The sequence below is a fragment of the Anopheles maculipalpis genome, chromosome 2RL (assembly GCF_943734695.1).
Source record: "Anopheles maculipalpis chromosome 2RL, idAnoMacuDA_375_x, whole genome shotgun sequence".
NCBI classification, from domain to species: domain Eukaryota; kingdom Metazoa; phylum Arthropoda; class Insecta; order Diptera; family Culicidae; genus Anopheles; species Anopheles maculipalpis.
The window spans coordinates 42,624,445-42,646,019 of NC_064871.1; the positions used below are offsets into that span (position 1 = coordinate 42,624,445).

Consider the following 21,575-nt stretch of genomic DNA (forward strand, 5'->3'; position numbering starts at 1 on the left):
CAAGACGAACAGCCCGAGCCATCGAAGCCTATCTCTGACGTTGTTGAAGAGAAGGTGACCGAGGTGGTCGAGGAAAAGGTTACCGAGACCGTAGTCGAGATGGTGGAGGCCAAGCCAGATGACAAACCAGATCAAGACGAACAGCCCGAGCCATCGGAGCCTGTCTCTGACGTTGTTGAAGAGAAGGTGACCGAGGTTGTTGAGGAAAAGGTTACCGAGACCGTAGTCGAGAAGGTTGAAGCCAAGCCAGATGACAAACCAGAACCACAACGAAAACCTTTTTCTGAAATTCGTTTTGAAAAAGTTGATGCTTTGCTGGCAAACAATTGTTTTGAAAAAACATCGCCAGGAATCGTGGTTAGTCCCGATAAGCAGGATGGTTCTGATTGCTCTGGTTCAGTGGAGCATGTAGAAAGTGATGAAAAGGTTTGCCTGCTCAAAGAGGAATTGAGTGTTTTTGATACAAGAAAAAGTTCACTTTCTGCAGTTGAAGTTTCCACTTTAGACGATGACTCGCCATTACTTACGGATTTCACCACTTCTTCGATTACGTACGTCAGCGATCGGATAGATTCCTCCTCTTTGGAGCTAATGGCTGGTGAACCTTCGTTGAATTTCTTGAAAATTGGTAGCAGCGTACCTGCTGATGAAAAGAGACTCGAAATTCCGTCGCCTGGGTCGTGTATGTCATTTACAACAACTACCAGTGAATATATCGAGTCAATTTCGCATGATGTTGAAAAGTGTGTTAACATTGGTAGTGCTCTTCAATCTGCCCTGCCTACTGACTACGACCGTTCTGTTTCGCTGAGTGATAATGCTGCATCCGATTATTCAACCGAGTCAGCTACCAAATACAACCTGCCTTATGATACTGAATCCGACGGGTACGATGCTAGTGCGTATACTACCAAACGTAAAGGAATGAAATCTCAGGAAAGCGCTGCCGAGCCGAAACATGCCAAATCTACAAAGCTGATTTCTGTAGATCAACGTCACGGTTCAACATCTCCACAAAGTGATATTACAGAATATACTGAAAGTGTATCGTATGTCGATTCAATTATAGACAGTACAAATTACGGAAGCGCCTTAAAGCAGAAAGAAATACACCACGATGCTCTTAGCAAGGGTGCTACGAAAGAAAGCTACGCACCAGACGTTAAACCGAATTTATCGTCCACTGATCAAGAAACAACAGCATTGCAGGCCGATGCCATCAGGAAAGTGTCAACAGTCCCAGCAGAAATCACTCAGGTAAAAAAGCGTCCCAAATCAAAAACTACTGTAACGAAGGTAAACTTACACAAACAAGCACCGATTGAAGTTTCGAAGCGTGCAACAAAAACGCTTGACATTCGTATGGGTACCGCTGAATCTACCGTGACCGTGACCAAATCAGCTACCACATCCAGTCGTATCTCGACGACTTCTACGCGAACACACGGATACATGCAATCGACATTGTCTCGTGATCAGAAAGTGCTACGACCTTTGACTTTAACCGATTCTACGCATTCTTCGCCTTCGAAATCATCGTACCGCACGGCCACAGCACCTATCAGCTCTACGCAAACTGCTTCCACATATAATTCACCTTCTCATTCTACTGAGCGAAAGCCCAAGAAATCCCCCAAAACAACAGCTCATCCTACGCAAGGTTTACATGAAGGTACTGCTAGTACAAAGGCTGGATCTTCCAGTTTCACTGTGCGAAAAACAGATGTAAAAGACGCCAAATCTAAATCTGTTAGTGGTCGAGCAGCATCCAGTACAGTCGTTTCGACATCCAGCACTGTGTCCACTCAAAGCCGATCGTCTCATTCAACATCCTCAACGGCAACAAGAAGAACAGCTAAGCACGACTCTAAGGAACAGCACGTAGTGAAGAAAGCGGATAAAGAGCAAGCAAATCTGGTCACCAAATCGACACTGCCAGCTGCTGTTAAGACGAGCAAGGACCGCGTTAACAAGAGTTTAATTCCCGTAAAGGTTCAATCGGCCAAGCGCGAATTGACACCTTCTCCGAGCCGGGTTCCAAAAGTGAAGACCAAACCTGCTCCGACCACAAAGTTAAGCGAACAGAAAGTATACAAACCCGCAAGTGTAGCGGAGAAAACGGTAGGTAAAAAAGATCACTCTGTCCAGCTGATCACCAAATCCATCCCAAAGGTTACTAGCACGGTGCACAAGGAAAGCTCCAAGCAAACCATGGACGACGCCTATCGGTGCAAGTCTGCCATGCATTATTCGTACAAAGATGCCGTTACGTTCGATCATGCCCAAGTACCGTCGTCACTTCCATCCAGCCCGAGCCGCTTGAACAAAAGTTCCTCCAACAGTACAAATGTCTTAACTAGTGAAGTGTTTACCCGTACGATCGATTCGTCCAAGTCAATCGAAGTGATCTACAAACAACCGTCCACATCACACGAGCTGTATCGTAGGGTCAATGAGTACCGGTACAATGACGTTGACATGAACTTTATCGAGACGACCGACTCGAGCCTGTCAGATTCGATCGCGTTGCCTTCCTCTTCTTCGGAGCAGGAAAGCAACGCTACCGGAAAGTTGAAGCGATCTGCCAGTCCCGACGGTTCGCCCAAGCAAACGAGCTCCTCGTCTGCGGTAACGACCATGACCACGCTGACGAGCAAAAAGAGTCAAGCCCCGCACTACCCTCATCACCATCCGTCGCGCCCGTCCAAGCACGGCATCACGACATCCGGTAAGCGTGCCCGGGCCCGTTCGCCCGCCGATCCCAAGTACCGCAAATCGGACATCTGGAGCCGAACCGACCCACCAGCATCCAGCCAAGAGCTACCGGATACTTCAGAGGACAGCGATTTGTACTACTACCATCAGCAGCACTACCAGCTGCAGCATCAGCAGCAGCAACACCAGCTGCCGCCGGTGCCTGGCATTGCTGATCGGCGTTTAACTGCGTCGCTCGATGGGATCGTGCTCGAGAGTAGCATCTCGCCGATACTTGACTTCCGGGCATCTACACCGCCACGAATGAAGTATAAATTTGATTACGATAGTTCTATGTTTCCAGGTAAATCTGCTTTAAGAACAAACCAAACCAAATCAAACCAAACAAAAAAAAAATCAATTCAACTATCCAATCGCATTATCTTTATATTCGTCCATCCATATGTTATCTATCTCTTATATTTCGTACATAATACTTATTGCAAAATCGTATTTTACCAGCTATCGTTATTACCAACCCCTTTTCGCAGAATGCGGCATGATGTCACCCTCAATGTGGCACTCATGTACGACACGTACTCCATGTTCCCTGCCCTCGTAACTGTGACATAATACTATTATAGTCTGTCGGGTCTGTCGGGTTGCCTGTCTTGCTGCTTTTCTGGTTCAACGGTTTATTTGCCTACTACTATTACTGTATGCGCTGGTACATTTTACTTCGGGTTCGCTCATTCGTTCGCTCGTTTGTCGCTAAAATTGCGTTCCTGTTTGTTTTTCTTGATTTTCTCGTTATATTTCGGTCGCTCCACTGCGTGTCAAAATTTTCTCCCAAACGGTGTTCCGACGGTTAACTTTTGCGTACTTGGAAATACAAACAATGCTATAGCAGTATTATGTCTCAACACGTCTCTTCGTTCCTCTATGCTATGGCACGGTGTAAACGTTGAATGGAGAACGGAGGCGAATGTAAAACTGAATCGCTTCGTACCTACTAGTAGCTGCGACGTGCCACGTATCTGACTACTAGAGAGCGGCCATTTTTCGCCGTCGAGGGCAAGTTAACGATCAAAATGATTAGCACTCTTACATATGATAATGATGAGTTTTTTAACCGGCTTATTCGATGCACGAACCCGGCGCAGAATAGGCCCCAACCCAAGGCTGGTAGTCAGATAGTTCGTGGCGGTTACTCTGTATTGCCGTGTTTTTTTTTTTCCTTTCTTTGTTATGTTTGTGGTGATAGTTGCTGCCAAAAACTGCATTTCAAGCGTATCCTATATGTCACTATGTATTATTTGCCTTGCAATGATGCCTTTTTGGATCGGTGTTTGCCTTATTTGTTTTTTCTTCGCCATTGCGTTTTCGATGCGCTTTGTCTCAGCTGGTTTACTTATGGTTTACTTATGTTCGGCTTTTGTGCGCCACTTTTATTTGTCTTTTTTTTTCACCCGAAACTCTACCGCACAACGACAACAGGATAGCAAACAGGCGTTTAGTTAATGTGCTTCTGTTAATCGACCACGAGGAGCCTATTGTACTGTACGAACACCATACTCGACCAAAGCAACCGTAATGGCAGACATTCCGCTAATATCGATCACGAAGGAATGCTCGGACGACGAAGATCTTAGCTCCTCGAGTGCGACGAATAAAATGAACATTGAGGATGCACTTACCGATACTGAAGATCTCGTCATGGATGCCGGACATCGTGGAGAGCGAAAAGCGATAGTATCTACACCGATTCCTCCAGCGTCCAATGATCTGTCCCTGCTGGAAGCACTTCAAACACCGTTGGCAGGAGCCGTGACGGACGTGGAAGACTGTAGTGATACGTCCGATGAAGAAGAACGAGACAAAAAACCTACCCGTGAGGTCGAGATGTCGTTGGATGATTTTCTCGATCAAGGCTACGTGGATGAAATGACGAAATCGGATCAACGTGGCGCGAAACCGAAAATTCTAACGCGCTCCTGTTCCAAGGCTACCGAGAGTACCAGCAAAAGCCTCAAAGTGTGCATGGATGTCAGTGCCGCACTGACGGACTGTGAGGACTGTGCCATGTCGGGTGATGAGGAGCCAGACACCGAGAATGTGGTACCCGACTGTCCGGAAGATATTTTGATGCGAGTTGATGCAGACAACGGTATGGTTGACATTCACAATGCGGTTCGCCGGCGTCAGGATAAACATTTGCCGCGCACGGAACAGGTACAGTCTAGCAGCTCAGATTCCGACGAGCCTGAATGTAAGGTGGTGCGGCATCGAAAACCGCATCGGAAGGGAGCACCTACCGAACCGAACCGGAACGCCTCCGACTGTGAGAACATTCTCGTATCAGAAGATGAATCTTCGGCGTGTGCCAAACCGGGACCGATATCGGTGTTCGAAGCAGATGAAATTACCATGGAAGCGAGCGATCACGAAACCGAACAATCGGCAGCCTTCCCCGAGATCAACATATGCTTTGTGACGGATGACATAGATATTGAAAACCCGACCAAGCAAAAGCAAACCTCATCCCGTCCGTCCTCCTTGCTCGTTTGCCAACCGAATGCGGATGATGCGGTTACGGATGTGGAGAATCTGGATTCCTCGGACAGTGATAACGATGTACCGCACCAAAGCAAACGACTTATCCCGCGCGCTGTTGCACGCGGTGGCAAGGGTGGTGGTTTGACCGATGTGGAAGATTTTAATGCGAGCGATGAGGAAGTTGACGAGGAGCAAGCGCACCTGGAAATGGGCGGTACGGAGCATTCCTTCCTACCATCGCCGACGCGAGAAATAGCGATCATGCGAGGCGATGGGTCGGGCGAGCAAACGGCCAACGTAATGCCACTGAACCATGTCTGCCTGCTAGCGAAAACGCCCGACATTGAGCAGGCACTGACCGACTTCGAAGATCTGGACGTGAACGACGATGAAAAGATGTACGACGACTCCAAGTACACCAGCGACATATTGCCCGAGATGGACAATGATAGTGTGTACGCGAGCGAAAACACTCCGATGGCTCCGAAGCAAAACCTAATTATCGAGCAGGCTCTCGATCCAGTAACCGACACGGAAGACCTCTTCTTCGACCGTGGTCAGAACAAACCGAACTCGGTAAGTGTATCGTTCGGCACAAACGAGCTGCGCCGTCGTCGCAAGCCGAAAGGCAGCACCTGTGCGCAATCGTACAAGGGCAAAACGTTTCTCGACACAAGCGCTACGGCACAGGAGAATGGGCCGTCCACTACCGACGTGGAGGATCTCTATCTGAGCGATGAGGATGCACCTACTGATCGTTCGAAACAGCGCCGTGCCACGATTCAGGTACCGCCCAATCAAAACGCGGACAGTGCCAAAACCGACATCGAGTATCTGTCCGGCGATGAGTACGTGTCGGAACGGACCGTCCCATCGCCGACGGTATGTCCGGACGGGTTTCGCAGCACGATCAAGTCCCGCGAACGGCTCAGCGGTGGCCGGCACGGTGATCGACTTGTAGGAGGCGGATGTCCGCATCCGGCGCCAACCATTTGCAAGACATCGCCCACCCCGGACGCTGCCAACTGTCACACGGACTGTGAGGAAATACAGGTTGCTTCGGATGAGGAAGATGCGACGAAGCTTGGCGCTGCGGCCGATCAGGAAAGTATCTCGCGTGCTCAGACGGCGACGCCCTTTGAGCTGAGGCGTGCCCTAGACGAGAGTGGTAGCTGTGAAATACATGACGCGATCGTTGGTCCACCGTCGAGATATCGGCAGGATATGATGCGTGTTCCGCTGAACGATGGGCAGGAGATGCCAACGGACGTTGAGTTTCTCGACGACGAGCCAGTCGATGCTGTGCTGCTACATGACGATTAATTCCGTTACATCTTTCCGTCCCGTTACAGCTACAGCAGGTCGACCATTAAGAAGCGATCGGAACGGTAGGGTGAAGGTTTTTTTTTGTTGGGTTTTTAGATTATATTTTCCGTTGCTTAACTGTGCTGTACGCTAGCGCAATCGTTTGGCGCTCTGGCGTTTTTATGTATCTGCTTCTTCTTCAACCATTGTACAGACTGGAGGTGAATACAGTTTTGCTAGCTCGAACATGCCCGGTCTAGAGGCTTCGCTACGGAAAATGGATAGCCGTAATGTAGTTAAACGCGTAGCATGCATTGTGGTTGTTGTTTTGTTTTGCATATCGTTTCACCACACGAACGCTTCTGGCCGCTACTTCGGTACATGAGGTAAAGTGCGTACGCTTTGGATTGAGTTAAAAAGTAGCTTCCGTTTGCACACCGTACACACCTTATACGCTGCACCCTAATCTGCATAGTACTGTGCAACGTAGCTAGTTTAGAGAAACTACTTTCTTTTGAAACTTTCAACCCATCGTTCGTTCACCCGCATTCAAGCTCCTGTACATATGCAACCAACATAGAAACACTGTATCCTGCAACACCACTGTTGTTCCGATATGAAACAAAACATTCATCCCCAAACACAAATACACCTTCTCAAAACATTATCCACCAAAAACAACAACAAAAAAACACTCCTTAGAACATACATTCTCGACCCAGCATTGAATGTTCCTACCCTGAATGTTCCTGAGTGTACCTCCCAGACCCCTTCCTCCCACCTTCCTTAGTCATCCGGATCACCATCCACCATACCAAGAGCATATGAGATCCTGCGGAGCGTCTGTTGTCCAAGTACGGTGTGTTTGATGATTGTGCTTTTGTTGCTCTCTCTCTCTCTTCTCTCCAATCTGTGCATTCCAGATACGTACACCGAACACGACGATGCATTACAGACGTCGACCAGATTCGAAGGTTAGTATGGTGATCTGGGCGGCTCGATCGCAATTGCAACGATCCATTGCGTGGGTGCTGCTCGCGCACCACCCTAGTCGCGTCGTTTGCTCCCCCGTGTCTTCTGCTGAGCTTGGGCACGTGCAACCTCCATTGGGCACGTGTTTGCAATATTGTGCTTACGCTCCGCTACTTCTTCTGCTCTCAAGCACCCACTTTATTACACCGACACAGTACCATCTCCACACGATCAAGTACACACACATGCACACGAAACACCACACCCATTACACACGGATCAGTGGCGCACCATGTACAAAATCTCACCCACTACACCAAGAAGCAAGAACAGTACAATCCAGTACCAACGATACAATATTTTAATGATTGACATGAATTGATTCGAATGTGGAAGGTATGAAATCTGATTCTGGTGACGGTGGTGGAATAAGGTAGTGTCGGCGTTGGTTTCGATTGGTCTGCTGGTGAGGTGCTGTTGCGTTGCATTTACATTGTTCTATGTACGAATTTTACCAAAACATAAGAGGCGAAAGGTTCCCACGAAATGCTAATTTTAAAACGAAAATACTAAACAAGAAAACCAAAGTTGAAAATCTTACCCATCTTCTCGCAGCAACTCACTAAAATTTATGGAAAAAAGAGAAACAAAAACCATCAAACTAAAATGCGAAATCGGTCCTATTGGTTGTTTTCTTTACATCCCCCCAAAAACCCACTAAACGATCGGTGCATCATCATCATTGTCATTGCCATAATTTTTTCTACCATTTTGTCATATACGACTGCACTTTTGCCATGTGAATCTTCAATCATCCTCACATACACACATACACATTGGGCATTAATTATGTAGCTGGCGGCACCGTACATGCAGCCATCCAAAAATGGGGCAATAAGGCTTACCCATCGAACGGCTCAAGTTAGCAATTTGGAGCCGTGATGGAGCTGCTACTGCTGCTGCTGCTGCTGCTGCCGCTGTTGCTGCTTCCCTTTCAAAATACCGATCTTTTTTGTCTCATTGCAGGCGATGAAGAGTATCTAGAGCTGGTCAGATCGGAGGCAGGCCGGCTGGTCGACGATGTGCTGGAGCAGAGTGTATCGATCGTCAACAGCTCGCAGCCGGGCCCGATGACGATCGATCGTGATCTGCAGCCACCGTCCGAAAGCGAACAGTACGCGATCCGTAGCGACATCCTGTCGTCTACCGATGGGGATGCGGTCGTAAAATCGCCCACCATCGAATCCATGTCCGGCAAATCGTTCGATGATAATATGAGCAATCCCGAGTATGATCCACTGCTACTTGGTTCCGCCTTCGGAGCGACTGCTGTCGGTGCTGATGGGCAGTCGCTTGCGCTCCCTACCATGCAGCAAGACACACACGAAGAAGCAGATCACGATCAAGCGCATGTCGCGAACATGGTTGAGGATGATGCTGGTGCTCAGCTTGATGCTATTTGCTCACCCATCGGTCGTGCAGACGATGCTAGCTACAAACCAGCGACGGACGTCGAACGTCCTGTCCCAGGTGACGGTGAGCATGTCGATCCAGAACGAGCCGCTGCCGATTCTGCCGATCGGAGAGCGAAAAAGATCGATCGCAAGTATGCACGCCTTTCGTCGGACCTTGGGCCGGAGGTGCTGCTCGATAAAAATCCCGAGTACGATGAGGCGATCTCACAGATTAAAGACGAAGTGTCGATGCTGCAGAGCGAATACTCCAAAATGAGCTGGGACGAGAGCGTATCCATGACGACTGGAGATTTCGGTTCCAGCACGCCCGACAATGATCTGCAAGGTAGCATTGGCTGAGGGTGCACGATTGAAACGTTAATGTTTGTGTGTGTCGAAGCCGAATCGTTCGCAGGCGAACAGACTACTACGAATGTCACACACCTGTTGAGCCACATACCCGATCAGATCGCGACTGTAGTCTTTTCGCTTCCGGTTATCTTCCGCCGTACTCGGAAAATGTTTCATTCGACCATAGTTGGTTTTCTTTCCGCCTGTTTTTTTGTTGAGTTTTCATTGCCACAAAGAAGCGAAGGCTCAATTGATTTGTGTTTCACATCCACATCACATCCACTGTACTATTCTTTACCATTTCATCCATCAAGCCTGCTTGTGCCTGTTGTTCGATGAAAGCAACTGAGAATTTAATCAATCTAGATAACTAACTAATGCAACTGGATGCAACAGGAGCTCCATTTTCGATACACATTCCAACCTGGTTCTTTCATAGTGCATCTCTCTTTTCACCCCAGTTTTGCCCCAATAAGTGCACACTAGTCTCTCATATTAGTTCCGACGAGAGTCTGGTGCCAAATTCTTTACTGCACCTCAGTTACTTACTATGCTTTGCATACTCAGTTACTTACTACTATGCGCGATGCGACCCTAACCGCAATGATCCCTTTTTTTTAAACTCACTAAAACTGTACGACTCAGGACCGTGATTTCGCATTTTAGTTGAAGGTTGTTTTGGTTTTTGGTTCTTTAATTTTTAAAGCGGCTGCAAGCAACAATCTATACTGCATTCTAAATTTCTTACTTACCTCTTAACCCACCATGAATATCGCACCAAACAAAAAATTCTTATATGTCGAATCAGAATCAGAAACTTCACACCTTTTTTCACACTCCAAATTGTACGTCTCAATGCGTACGCAGTTTCTGTAAAGTTGGAATCAATTTTATACTGTTTTATTCTTCTCTTTTTTCACTCACACACATTCACATTCACACAGACACAGATACATAGACACCAAAAAAAAGTGCATGAAGCGATAACACTGAAATGCGGAAAAAAAGTCCCTTCCACTAATAAATGTCGGATGGAAGAACGCTTCCATGCTATGCCAGCTCAGCAGTGCTGCACTCCACAGCACAGTGATAGCACATAATGAAACCTTTCAAACAACAAAAATGAAAGCAAACCTTAACACGCTTTTTTCACCTCGCTTTTATTTCCTCTTTTATTAACAGAAACAGATTTGCAACTACAAACAGAAAATAACATACCCCAGACAACATCTCGCATTGAATCTCAAACAATAGCAGCCGCCACTGCTGGCGAAGTTGTTTCTGAAGCTTTCGCTAGCGGCCAGAACAATGTTGCTATCGCTGCAAGTGCTACTACTACTACCACTACTGCTGCTGCTCCTGCAACCACCACCCAGGCAACTGCTAACATAGCCGACGCTAATGATGCTGCTATCGCTGACCACCAACTTCTTGCTGCTGCTTCTGCTACCGTTTTGGGAAAGCAGGAACATACTACCACGACCCTGGCTAGCTCATCCATCCAGGAACAGTCGTCATCCATCACGTCTACCGAGCCGGAAAAACCAAGCTTAGATTCGTCTAGCTACGATGGACAACCCGTGCCGAAGCCACGAACAAGCATATCTTCCCGCACGGATACGGCTACACGTTCTAGCTTGCTGGAATCGTTTGACCATCAAGATTCGATCGAACAGTATCCGGAACCGATCCCAACGCACTCCAGTGCTGACGTGGACCTGCCGCTGCGCCAGGGTTCGATTACGTCCGACGATTTATCGCACGTGGCCCAGAAGGACTCTAGCGAAATGGTCACCAGCGAGGAGGACATATCGACTGGAGCGAAATTCTTTATCGGCGAGTGTAGCAGCGACATTATTACACGCTCAACAACGGAAAAACGATCGGATTATGCGTTCGATAACGAGGGCTACACGTTCTCGCAAGACTCGCAAGGCACTGACGATGAATCGCGACGGGAGGCGATGGAAGCTTTCCAGCAGCAGATCAGACAAGAGGATGGCTTTACACTGGATTCGCTAAAGGAGCTGGACATTGGTTTGCGATCATCCGGTAAGCCTCCCGTGGTACATTCACCTGTAACGGCACCCACCATTCAGCCGCTTACGAAACCTTCACAAACAGAGCATGGAGAGGCGACAATTCTCGATTCAACCGCCGAGGAATACTCACACATGACAATCGACGAGATCACCATTGCCAAAACGCTCGAAGCGGTTAAGGAGTCGCTGGACGCAGTGCAGGAAGAGCTTATCGAAGCCGTGACGGACGGTACGCCAATCAAGCAGTCGCCCTCGGAGTTTGAATTTAAGATTCTACCATCGACGCGCTACGTTCAAGATCCGATTTACGAAACTAACCAGGAAGAAGCGGTCGCCGTGTCCACCGCAACATCGGCAGCCATTACCACCACCACCATCGTGAGCGAAGGTGGGTTTTCCGATTCCGAACCGAAACCCTCGGTAGCCGGACCACCGATAAAGATCGATGAAGCACCAACTGCCGGATCTTCCGACAGTTCGCAGCTGGAAATTTCAGCACGCTTGCGACACGGTCCGCATCACACAGCACACCAGGCAAAGGGTAGCCGATGGTCGGCAACCGATGTGGACAGTTCGGGCGAAAGCCATTATCAAAGCTTCGAGCATACGGACAGTAGCAGACCACTCTCGTCCGACCTTGAGCAGCAAATGTTGCCGTACGCGTCGTCCGAGTACGAAACAGCGCAGGATCATTCGATGGTTCCCACCTCGATCGGGACGGAGTACCACAGTGCCGTAAGCACACTGCACTCCTACCCGGTAAGTTCGCACGACAGCATGAAGAGCTTCGACTCGGAAAGTTCCGGCAATTTGGCAAGCATCGAATCGGAAGCCACCGAAACGCTCGTACCATCAACTATGGATGTGGATTTCGACTCGTCCGATGCGGCACTGATTCACGACGATTCGGAAGATGATTTGCGCGACAAAATGTTGCTGCTGGATGACAAGGAAGAGCTCTCATCGAATGCTAGCAGCGCTCCGATAGCGATGAAACGTTCGCATGAGATGGATTTTGCCGAGCTGAAGACGGACTCGATGGCGGACGAAAGCATGCAGTTTAGTGAGCAGCATGAAGCTGCTAGTGCTACAGCGGAGATGATGATGCAGATGCAGGATGAAAAGTTGCTCAGTTCGAGCATTGGTACGGCACGCGATTTGGTTGAGGCAATGCAGGCAACGAGCTTGGAAGACGTCAAGACTGAACCTGCGGATGATTCGAAACTCGGTACAAGCTTGGAAGATGGAAGCATACTCTCGATCAGTCTGTCTAGTGCATCCAATTTGGAAACGATCATGGAAAACCTGTCGGAAAAGACAACTGTACCAGGTCCTGTACCGACGCATGCGGAGATAGGACTAGATGCCGTTACGCCGACTACCGCTGGTGGAACTACGGGATACATCGGAGACATTACGCTCACTTCGACCGTACTCAAGGAAGGCGATGTTAACTTTCTCAACACGCAAGCTACAACAGAGATTATTGAAATGAGCACAGGCAGTGTGTCGGGGCGTGAGGAAAGTGAAGAAACTGTTCGCAAGCGTGGCCACAAGCGCACCGAAAGTACCTCCATCATTTCCGGCAAGTTTATGGCAGAGATGGGAGAAAACCGAGACTCGATCGAATCGCAAGACGAATCACTGTCCCAGGAAGCATCCAAACCAACATCTAGCTCGGAACGCGACGAAACACGCGAAGAATCTTCCGATTCCGATTACGATCGGTACGAGAGCGAGTACTCCCGTTCGTTCCGTGCCCCGGTGGCACAGCCCAAGAAGAAAGACAAGAAGGCGGGCGGTGATGTGTTTGAGAAGGACTTTGAGCTGGATCGGCGCAACTCCTTCTCACCGTCGCAATCGGTCATCGAAACGATCGTGGAAGATGTGCACGCGGAGATCGAGCAAAGTGATGAGGCGCAGCAAATTATGGCTAGCAAGAGCCAAATGTTGAAGGAGTATCGGGAATCGTCGTCACATAACATTCCGGACATTCACGTGACCGATGACTTTGCCGAGCCGCTGTCCCCGGGAAAGGATGATATGGATGTTTATCAGGAAGAATCATTTACAGCAACCAAGCAAGTAACGACAGTGCAGCCGGACATTGTTTCCAAGAGCGAAAGCACAACAGTAATAACAACGGTCACTACGACGGCTGTGTCCTCATCGTCGGGTGTGACGAAACAGACTGGAATTCAGTACGCCAAACAGGAGGAATATCAGCTGACTGAGGAACAGTACCAGGAGCTGATCGAGCAGAAGTACAAAGCAAAGCTGGCCGATACGACCACCAAGTATGGGTACGACGTGGACGATAAGGATGATTCGGCCGGTTCGGATTCGTTCGAAATGTTGGAACAGCCGGACATTTCGGACGAGTTCGTAATAGTGGAGGAAGTTGCACGCGAAGCTCACGAGTTCGATTCCGAAGGCAAAAGCATGGCCATCAAGCCCACCAAGATCGAGAAAAAGCACGACGAAGATGTGGAGAAGATACTCGTCAAGTCGGCACCGGCCCATACGAATGCCGGATCGATGTATGCCGCCAACATGCGTGACGACATGATGTATGAGTTTGAGGAAAGTCCACCGACCGGTGGAGCAGAAGGAGGGGCCGGCGCTGACGGTGTTACGATGGATCTGCTGAACAATGGATATCCGCTGGAGGAAAGCAAACGCTGGGTAGAGATGCAGCTTGCCGAAACGCAAAACTTCCGCTACCCGTACGAAGACCGGCTGGAGGACATCAAGGAAGAGGACACCGACTTCGAGGTGGGAAGCAGTCGCATTGGCTCAATCAAGGACTCGTTCTCGAGCACACCGGACTACGACATGCTGGCCAAGCGGATGGCGTCGCGCGAGCATGACGATATTTCCATGAGCAGTTTGCAGGAGTTTGAAAATCTGGAACACGTTATTTCACTGGAGAACCGCAAAATGCAACAGGGCTCACAGGACTCGCTGAGCAATGGCAGCTTCACGCGACGGTTCATGCAGCGAGGCGTGCACGGGGACGACATCAGCCTGTCCAGCTTGAAAGAGTTCGAGGGGCTCGAGAATGCGTGCATGGAGGCGCACCTGATCGAGATCAAGGCGAAAGAGGAGGCCGCACTGCTGCTGTCACGTTCGGACGAGTCAAACAAATCGAACGGATCGAATGGAGCGAAGCGTAGCCCACCGTCGCATGGCAGTGGAGTTGCAATCCCTAAAAGGCAACAATCGGGAGAAGGAACTTCGGCGCAGATTGTAAGCAGTTCTTCCACCACCACTACCGTGGTTGGCAGTACTGGATCTGCCACACCGTTGGAAGTTATCACCACGAAGGTAGAAAAGCGAATTACAGCGGAATCGGCTCGAGATCCGTCATCAGCAGTATCAAGCACCACAACAACGATAACGACCATCTCGCACGAAGGCCAAGTACGTCAGGTGTTTGATGAGGAGGATCTAACCTCCCACATGCTAACCGTGTCCAGCGATAGTTTGGATGGTACGAGAACCGTTCCGAAACAGCTCCCAGCGAGTCGTGACACACTCCCATCGGCTCACTCCAGCAGCGATAGTCTCGAAATCAACAGCAAGAACAATGTGGACGTAATGACCAGCAGCATCGATTCGATCGAGTTTTCAAAGACGGGTGTTGCAACCACCAGATCGTCACAGTCCGATTCCATCGAGCATATGGCACAGCAACAGCAGCAACCGCACCGCAGTGACAGCACGGATTCGATCGAAGCTCAACACCAGCAACAAAAGCTGCAACAGCAGGCACACCAGGCGCAGGTACAAGGCACCCAAGGCTTAAGTGACACGAAGCGAGACTCGCTAGAGTCCCTCACTGCAGCCAGCAGTGACAATCAGAGTGGATTCAGCAGCCCAACGAAATCGGTACACGGTTCACGTCAGTTGTCTGAGGGTGGCGTTGGCGCTACCGGTGCCTATCAACAGCATCACACGGTACAAACAACCGTGTCATCGCTGCACACCACCACCACCACCGATGGACGTCCGATGCAGAAGGACATATCGGCCGATTCGCTCACCGGACCGGATGCAGCATTCCTCACCAGCACCGAAAGCCTCGAAACAAGCTCAACGGCCACGAACGCCACCTATCAGAATGAAACCGATTCCCAGATGTCGTCCAGCGTTACCAGCTGCGATTCCATCACGATGGTAGTAGATACGGTAGGTTCGCAGGCACTAGATGACTGGGATAACTTTACCTCCTCGGCGATGGCCAGGGATTCGGGTGGATTCGCAAGCTCCGTAATGACCGCCTCGATGAGTGCCTACTCATCGACCACCGGTGGTAGCAGCAGTGGTAGCAGTGTCGTGACCAATGTTATCCACACTACTCAACAACAGCAACAGCAGCAGCAACGAGAAGCGTCCACCAACGTCTTCTCGTCGTCCACGGTCACGATGGTGTCGAGCTCTTCTTCAGCGTCCTCGGCAAGCTTCCACGTAGCTCGGCAGCAGATGGGGGAAAGTGAACTATTAAGTAGAGAACTGTTTCCAGGTTAGCGTGTTTTCTTCTTTTCCAAGCCAATCCATATACAACTACAACCAAAAAAAAAAAAAAAACAATCCCCACAACCTCTCACTAACACCTGACCGGGGTCGAAACTGAGCACGTTTTGGCCCAGTTAGCGGACCCAACCCGGTCGGTGTACTAGAAACGAACTTCGTTCGGTTCGGAAAGCGCGTCGCGTGTATTCATTGCTTTTGTTTTTGCCTTCCAATAATCCGTTACACTTTTCCGATGCTTTCCAGTTGTGTGTGTGTGTGTGAGCGCGCGAGCGTATTTTTCCTTTTCTTTATCTGTTTAACACAATTTTATCGTTGCAGTGCTGCTAGAGTTATTCGCTTATTCAAATATAAATAAAACAGTTTTATATTTAACATGCATTTTTTCACACTTACCACACACATGAGCTAGCGCAATATGTCGCGTTCGATTACTCTTGTTTCGTTCTTTGAATTGTTTTGTAGAAAAACATACCGTAAATCACACCTTTTCGCTCACTCCGTGTTATCTGCTGGTAGGAAATGGAGCTCGAACGACAGCTATGCAGGCAAACGATCATTAGTGGCTACCCTTATTGACATCCATTCATCGTGCAAAAAGCAGTTTATTAATTGAGCCATACTAGACACAAGCATTATTATTACGTGATAGATTAGTTTGAGTTCGATTTGATTTGTATTTTCTCATCGCCATAGTATTCGCGCTACAGTTTGTTTTGTTTTATGTTTTCGTGCTACCTTCTAACGTTACTGAGCGTTGCATGTTTCGAAACAACACCACTTCGTCACCGGTAAACTGTTCTATTCCGTACTAATCGTTCTTTTTTCTGCTTTTGTCTCTCTATTCTTTTCCACATTTTTATTGCACAGGAGAAATAGCTTTCGATGACGTGAAGGAAACGGCAAAGGAACGAATGCAAAGCGTAAGTATTGTTGCGTAATGAAACCTGAACTTTGATAACCAATCTCGATCGATCGATCAATCTGTTTTTAAAACTCTTACCATCTATTGCAAATCTATTGCAAATATTGTAGGACGGGATTCAAAACGAAATAATTTTTGCTCATTGCTCACCAATTTGACGTCTGGGGTAAGGCTTATCCGCCATACAAGATCTGATGGTGAAATTAAATGGTAAAAGATACTGTAACCAATCAAATTGCATCTTACGGCCCTCGTCATCTTACGGTCCTTTGCCGGCGTTTAAGCCATAAGTGTGAAATAAGAATTTTTTGACCTTTTATTTGTTAAAAGATCGCCTATTTCTTCAATTCATCCCTGACTTTCACCATTGATCTGCTTAGGATTGATTGATACTTGGAATTGATGTACACCCCCAGAAGCGCTCCAAACGAGTAACAACAACAAGATAACAACACCACTTCGCCATCTTTATTGTACTTTTTAATGCATGTGACAACTATTGGGAGGTTCCTTGTACTATAAATTACATTGGTCAATGCCTTCCCCGGAGAAAATTCTTCTGTTCAATGTTCCACGGGGCTCGAAATGGTTGGATCGCCAGATCCAGGCTCCCGCTCTATAAACTTCTCCTTCTTTAGAAAGGCCAGAATGTGATAGACATTTGCTCGGCCGACAGGAAATGTGACACAACGAGCGACTTTTACTCGCGCTCGAATTGAGAAGACGGTACGAAGAAACATTTGCGTTAAGAACTTTTACTGTTCTTTACTTATTTATTTATCTAATAATTCTATTGTCTGTTCCTGGGGTTTAACAATCATATTACTCAATATTTAAGGTAGGTGGAAGAAGGGATAGAAAAATAAATTTGATGGTAGTTACAAGGTAATCGTGGAGTGTCCATAAGAAAGGTAAGGAAGTACGAAATTGGAAGATGAAAGTCAAACATTTGCTTAGCCCTAATTAACAAGGCGCAAGCTCTTAACCAAGGGTGAGAAGGGAAAAATGTACGAGAAGCAAAAGAACGTCGAGTTCAGTGAGAAGGATCCAGGCAAATAAGTAGGACTGCGCAAGCGAATTCTGAGTCTCAACCAAGCCCAGCAAACGGAAATGAAGGGAACAGGAAGGCATAGGGTGTTTCTATTTAGAAACCTACAAACTGCAAGCTTCGTAAATTTCTTCTGGACCCTCTCTATTTTCTGCATAGCAGTACCACCGGATGGAGTCCAGATTACGTTAGCATAGTCCAATTTAGCGGAAACCCAGCAGCAGTGCAGAGCCTTTAGACACAATGGGTCTTGTACTTTAGATGCCATGCGAGAAAGCTACTTTATCTGGACTTTATCTTTTTATAAATTGAGAGAGCTAATACAAGCTATCGAATTTTGACAGCATGTAGTTTCCCAATATACATTGACCATTAACCTGTGGACCGACCACCAGACACAGCGCATGCATAGGGATGATGCAAACATTTTCCGTCAAATCCGTACGCCAGAGGACTATCGAACTCTTCAAGCCACACTCTGTGAGTTCGATTCCTAGTGCAAGAGCAACGCTTTAACTCTTTGCATTGACAAATGTGTCACCATCACCTTTAGCCGATCGAGATCCCCTACATTATTCAACTACGAACTACGGATCCTTGTGAGAAAAGACTGTGTCAATGTTCTAGGTGTGCTTATTGATACAATGCTGTCCTTCGTCGATCAGCTCGATCATGTCGTGGCTAGGTGCAACCAATGTTTAGGCTTGGTTATAAACATGACGCGGGAGTTCCGAGATTCACTCTGCATCATCTCGTTATACTACTCCCTAGTTCGATCACTGATGGAGTATGCGAGCACAGTGTGGTGGCCTATCTCGATCCTATTTTTGGTGCGACTCGAGTCCATTCAATTACACGCTTTACTCTCCGTTGCTGGGTCCTATTCGCAGAAGAACGCATTCGACGGGCCAGACTTGTCTTCATTGTTGGACTCGTCAATGGATCCGTCGATTGTCAGCCAGGTCGCTCCAGTCTTGGGCTATGAATGAATGTCGAAAGAATGTTTGTCGATTTTTTGTCACCGAGAACACCGAGAGGGCTAATCAGTCCGCCGAATTCATATAATTGAATTGAGTAGTTGTTTAAAAAATGGCATTGTTTTGGATGTGGCATTTATTTATTATTCGATATTAAGGATATTGTTTAAATATTTAAACTTCTACATTTCGAAAGAACGATCGATCCAGATTTATGACGCAAAATTAGATATAGCTCTACCCTAAACAATCAAGTTCACACAATAATGATCGTACCTGTTGTTGTTGCTGACTTTACAGAAATCAACCGAAAAGGAGGAGTAAGGGACACGTAATACACAACCACACTACCGATGACTACACTTAACAGTGATGCAGTACCAGTGACCCGGCAAGGAGCATTCGCAGCAGTAGAGTGTATTTTTCCACAATTTTTAACACATTCTTCAAACTCTACGCTACGATTTAAACGGCCAAGCAAAACTAAATGTTTGCAACACGAAAATCTTCTTCTTACATGCAATCTATACGTATATAAGTTCTCAGACGAAAGAGAGAGAGAGAGAGAGAGAAAGAGAGTCCTATCTAAACAACGTGTAACCGGGGCATCAGTTTTAATAAAAAAAAAATCTATAATTAAATAATAACCAAAGAAGCTTAGCTCAGTTGATACATATTTGGTTCAGCTTCAATTGAACTTTAAAAGAAAAACGTAAAATTCTTTTAATTTTATATCCCTTTACCCGCAGAGGATTGAAACAGAGGTCCCTTTTGCACCGTTGAATATGGCCGGAAATGGCTAACGCCACACAACAAGGTTAGGGAGTAGCAGGATGAGTTAGGTGAACGAACAAAAAATGACCAAATTTACGAAGCAAAACAGCGATATATGTGCGTGTGTGTAATGTGAGCTTCAATGCAATTGCATCGACACCTAGTTTTCAGTTACCTTCTTTCTACGCGAAACTAGCCTAGGTTTTTGCGTACGTCAGTTCGATGTATTTTGCTGTCGCCATCCGACGGTCAGGTGACGTTAATTCTAAGCTTCAAGCATTTTTTACCGCTTATTCGTGTGTTCGCATATTTAAGGTGTGTTCATGCTTCGTGATCGCTTTCGATGGCAGGTGGTGGGACGTAAGAAAACAAAAAATAAAAAGATTCATGAAAAGAAGATAATTACGGTAAGAAACAGAAAACGAACCCACAACCCCAACAGGAGAAAAAGATTAAAAGACCCATAGAAATGGCTATCGTGTCAGGGTAGTTGCTGTAGAGGACGACATTGCGACGGCTAGACGAAAGGTGTAGTGAAACCGGAACCGGAGGAGGGAGTATATTTGAGATTTCCTTTTTTAAAACAAAACAAACAGAACGGAAATTGCAAAAACCACTGTTTGCGAACAGTATGTTATAGCTAAAATATACAATTACTGATCAAATCAAACGTATAACAAAACGTATATATTACACAGTGAGGGGCTATTATATGCTGCAAAGGGATGGCAAAATGTGAAGCAAACAGCCAAATAGTGTGCAGGCACAGAGAGAGAGAGAGAAAGAGAGAGAGAACGAGCGCGAGGGAGAGAGAGCGCGCGAGCGAGCGCGAGGGAGAGAGGACGAATAACCTAACATTGCCTGGCATATGGGGCGCGAGTAATTCAAACTTCCCCTTCGAAGGAACTAGAAAATAGAAATGGAAAATATTTTAAGAAAAGCAACAGGCCCATTTGCATATAAACAGAGCGACAAAAGGTGGGATACGCAGTCGAAAAACATACACATACACAACATAAAATCGCTGCTACCACGTGCTACCAAATAACTAAACAAATATTATTAATACCAGAAAAGAATGCAAAACAAACCAAAACCAAACAATACAACACACACTGCATAATTACATGGATGTACTATTTGCAAAAAATTATGAAGAATAAAAGTGCTTATGACAACAATAATATAGCTTGGTGGTTAAACATTTGTTGAAAATATCACGCGTGCAAATCATCATAGCTTTTGGCAAACTGGCAAACTGGATTGTTACTATTAACGGAAATTAATATACATGTACCTAAAGCATTTAAATCAGTCACATCTTATTGTAAATACTTCTGTAAGATGTTTGATGCTAGCAAATTATCTTGGTTTTATTGTACCAGCGATGTAAATTTCTCAATTTATTTTGAAATACTTATATCAAGTACTGGGCGCCTCCACCAAGTAATTCTTTAAAAACGGAATTTATTTCGCCCTATGCTCCTCTTCGCCGACAGTACTGGTGTCAGTCTCGGAGATCGCTGCAAATAATCGGCGTGAAACGTAGCCTGTCCCGCTTGCAACGACGCTTTGGCCAACGAGCAACCCGTTGTCGGATCGCTTCTCGGCGCGTTGCAATTGCAGGCGACGGTGGTTATGTTGGTGGAAGTTCGGCACGTTGCACCTGCAGTTCGGCGGTGTTCACCTCGATCGCCTTAACTGCTTATTTAGTTCACTCCTCGTTCCAACATCACTGAAGCTCGGGCGTTGTTCGAAAGACGGCCTCACAAACGCGGTCGCAGCATGATCGCTTCCAGGGTTTCAGGTTGTACCGGTTCTGGCCCTCCATCGCCAAGCTGCTATTGTCGAACAACAGCAAATCGGGAACATTGGAAGAGAAAATGCCCCGCATTCTCTGCACACCAATGCACCACTGGCAATGGTCAGACGCTGATGGGTAGA

At 47.2% G+C, this 21,575-nt stretch overlaps 1 protein-coding gene across 1 annotated transcript in view; it reads left to right on the top strand.

Moving 5' to 3' along the window:
* LOC126556539 (ankyrin-3) overlaps positions 1 to 19,201 on the top strand; it is a 108,722-nt gene extending 89,521 nt beyond the window's left edge. Inside the window, exons 46-52 of the mRNA XM_050211800.1 lie at positions 332 to 3,058; positions 7,479 to 7,529; positions 8,554 to 9,327; positions 10,515 to 10,708; positions 10,796 to 15,899; positions 16,778 to 16,830; positions 19,158 to 19,201. Of these exons, the coding sequence (XP_050067757.1) occupies positions 332 to 3,058; positions 7,479 to 7,529; positions 8,554 to 9,327; positions 10,515 to 10,708; positions 10,796 to 15,899; positions 16,778 to 16,830; positions 19,158 to 19,181 (8,927 nt within the window). The 3' untranslated portion in view covers positions 19,182 to 19,201. The remainder of the gene's footprint in view (positions 1 to 331; positions 3,059 to 7,478; positions 7,530 to 8,553; positions 9,328 to 10,514; positions 10,709 to 10,795; positions 15,900 to 16,777; positions 16,831 to 19,157) is intronic.
* The last annotated feature ends 2,374 nt before the right edge of the window (positions 19,202 to 21,575 follow it).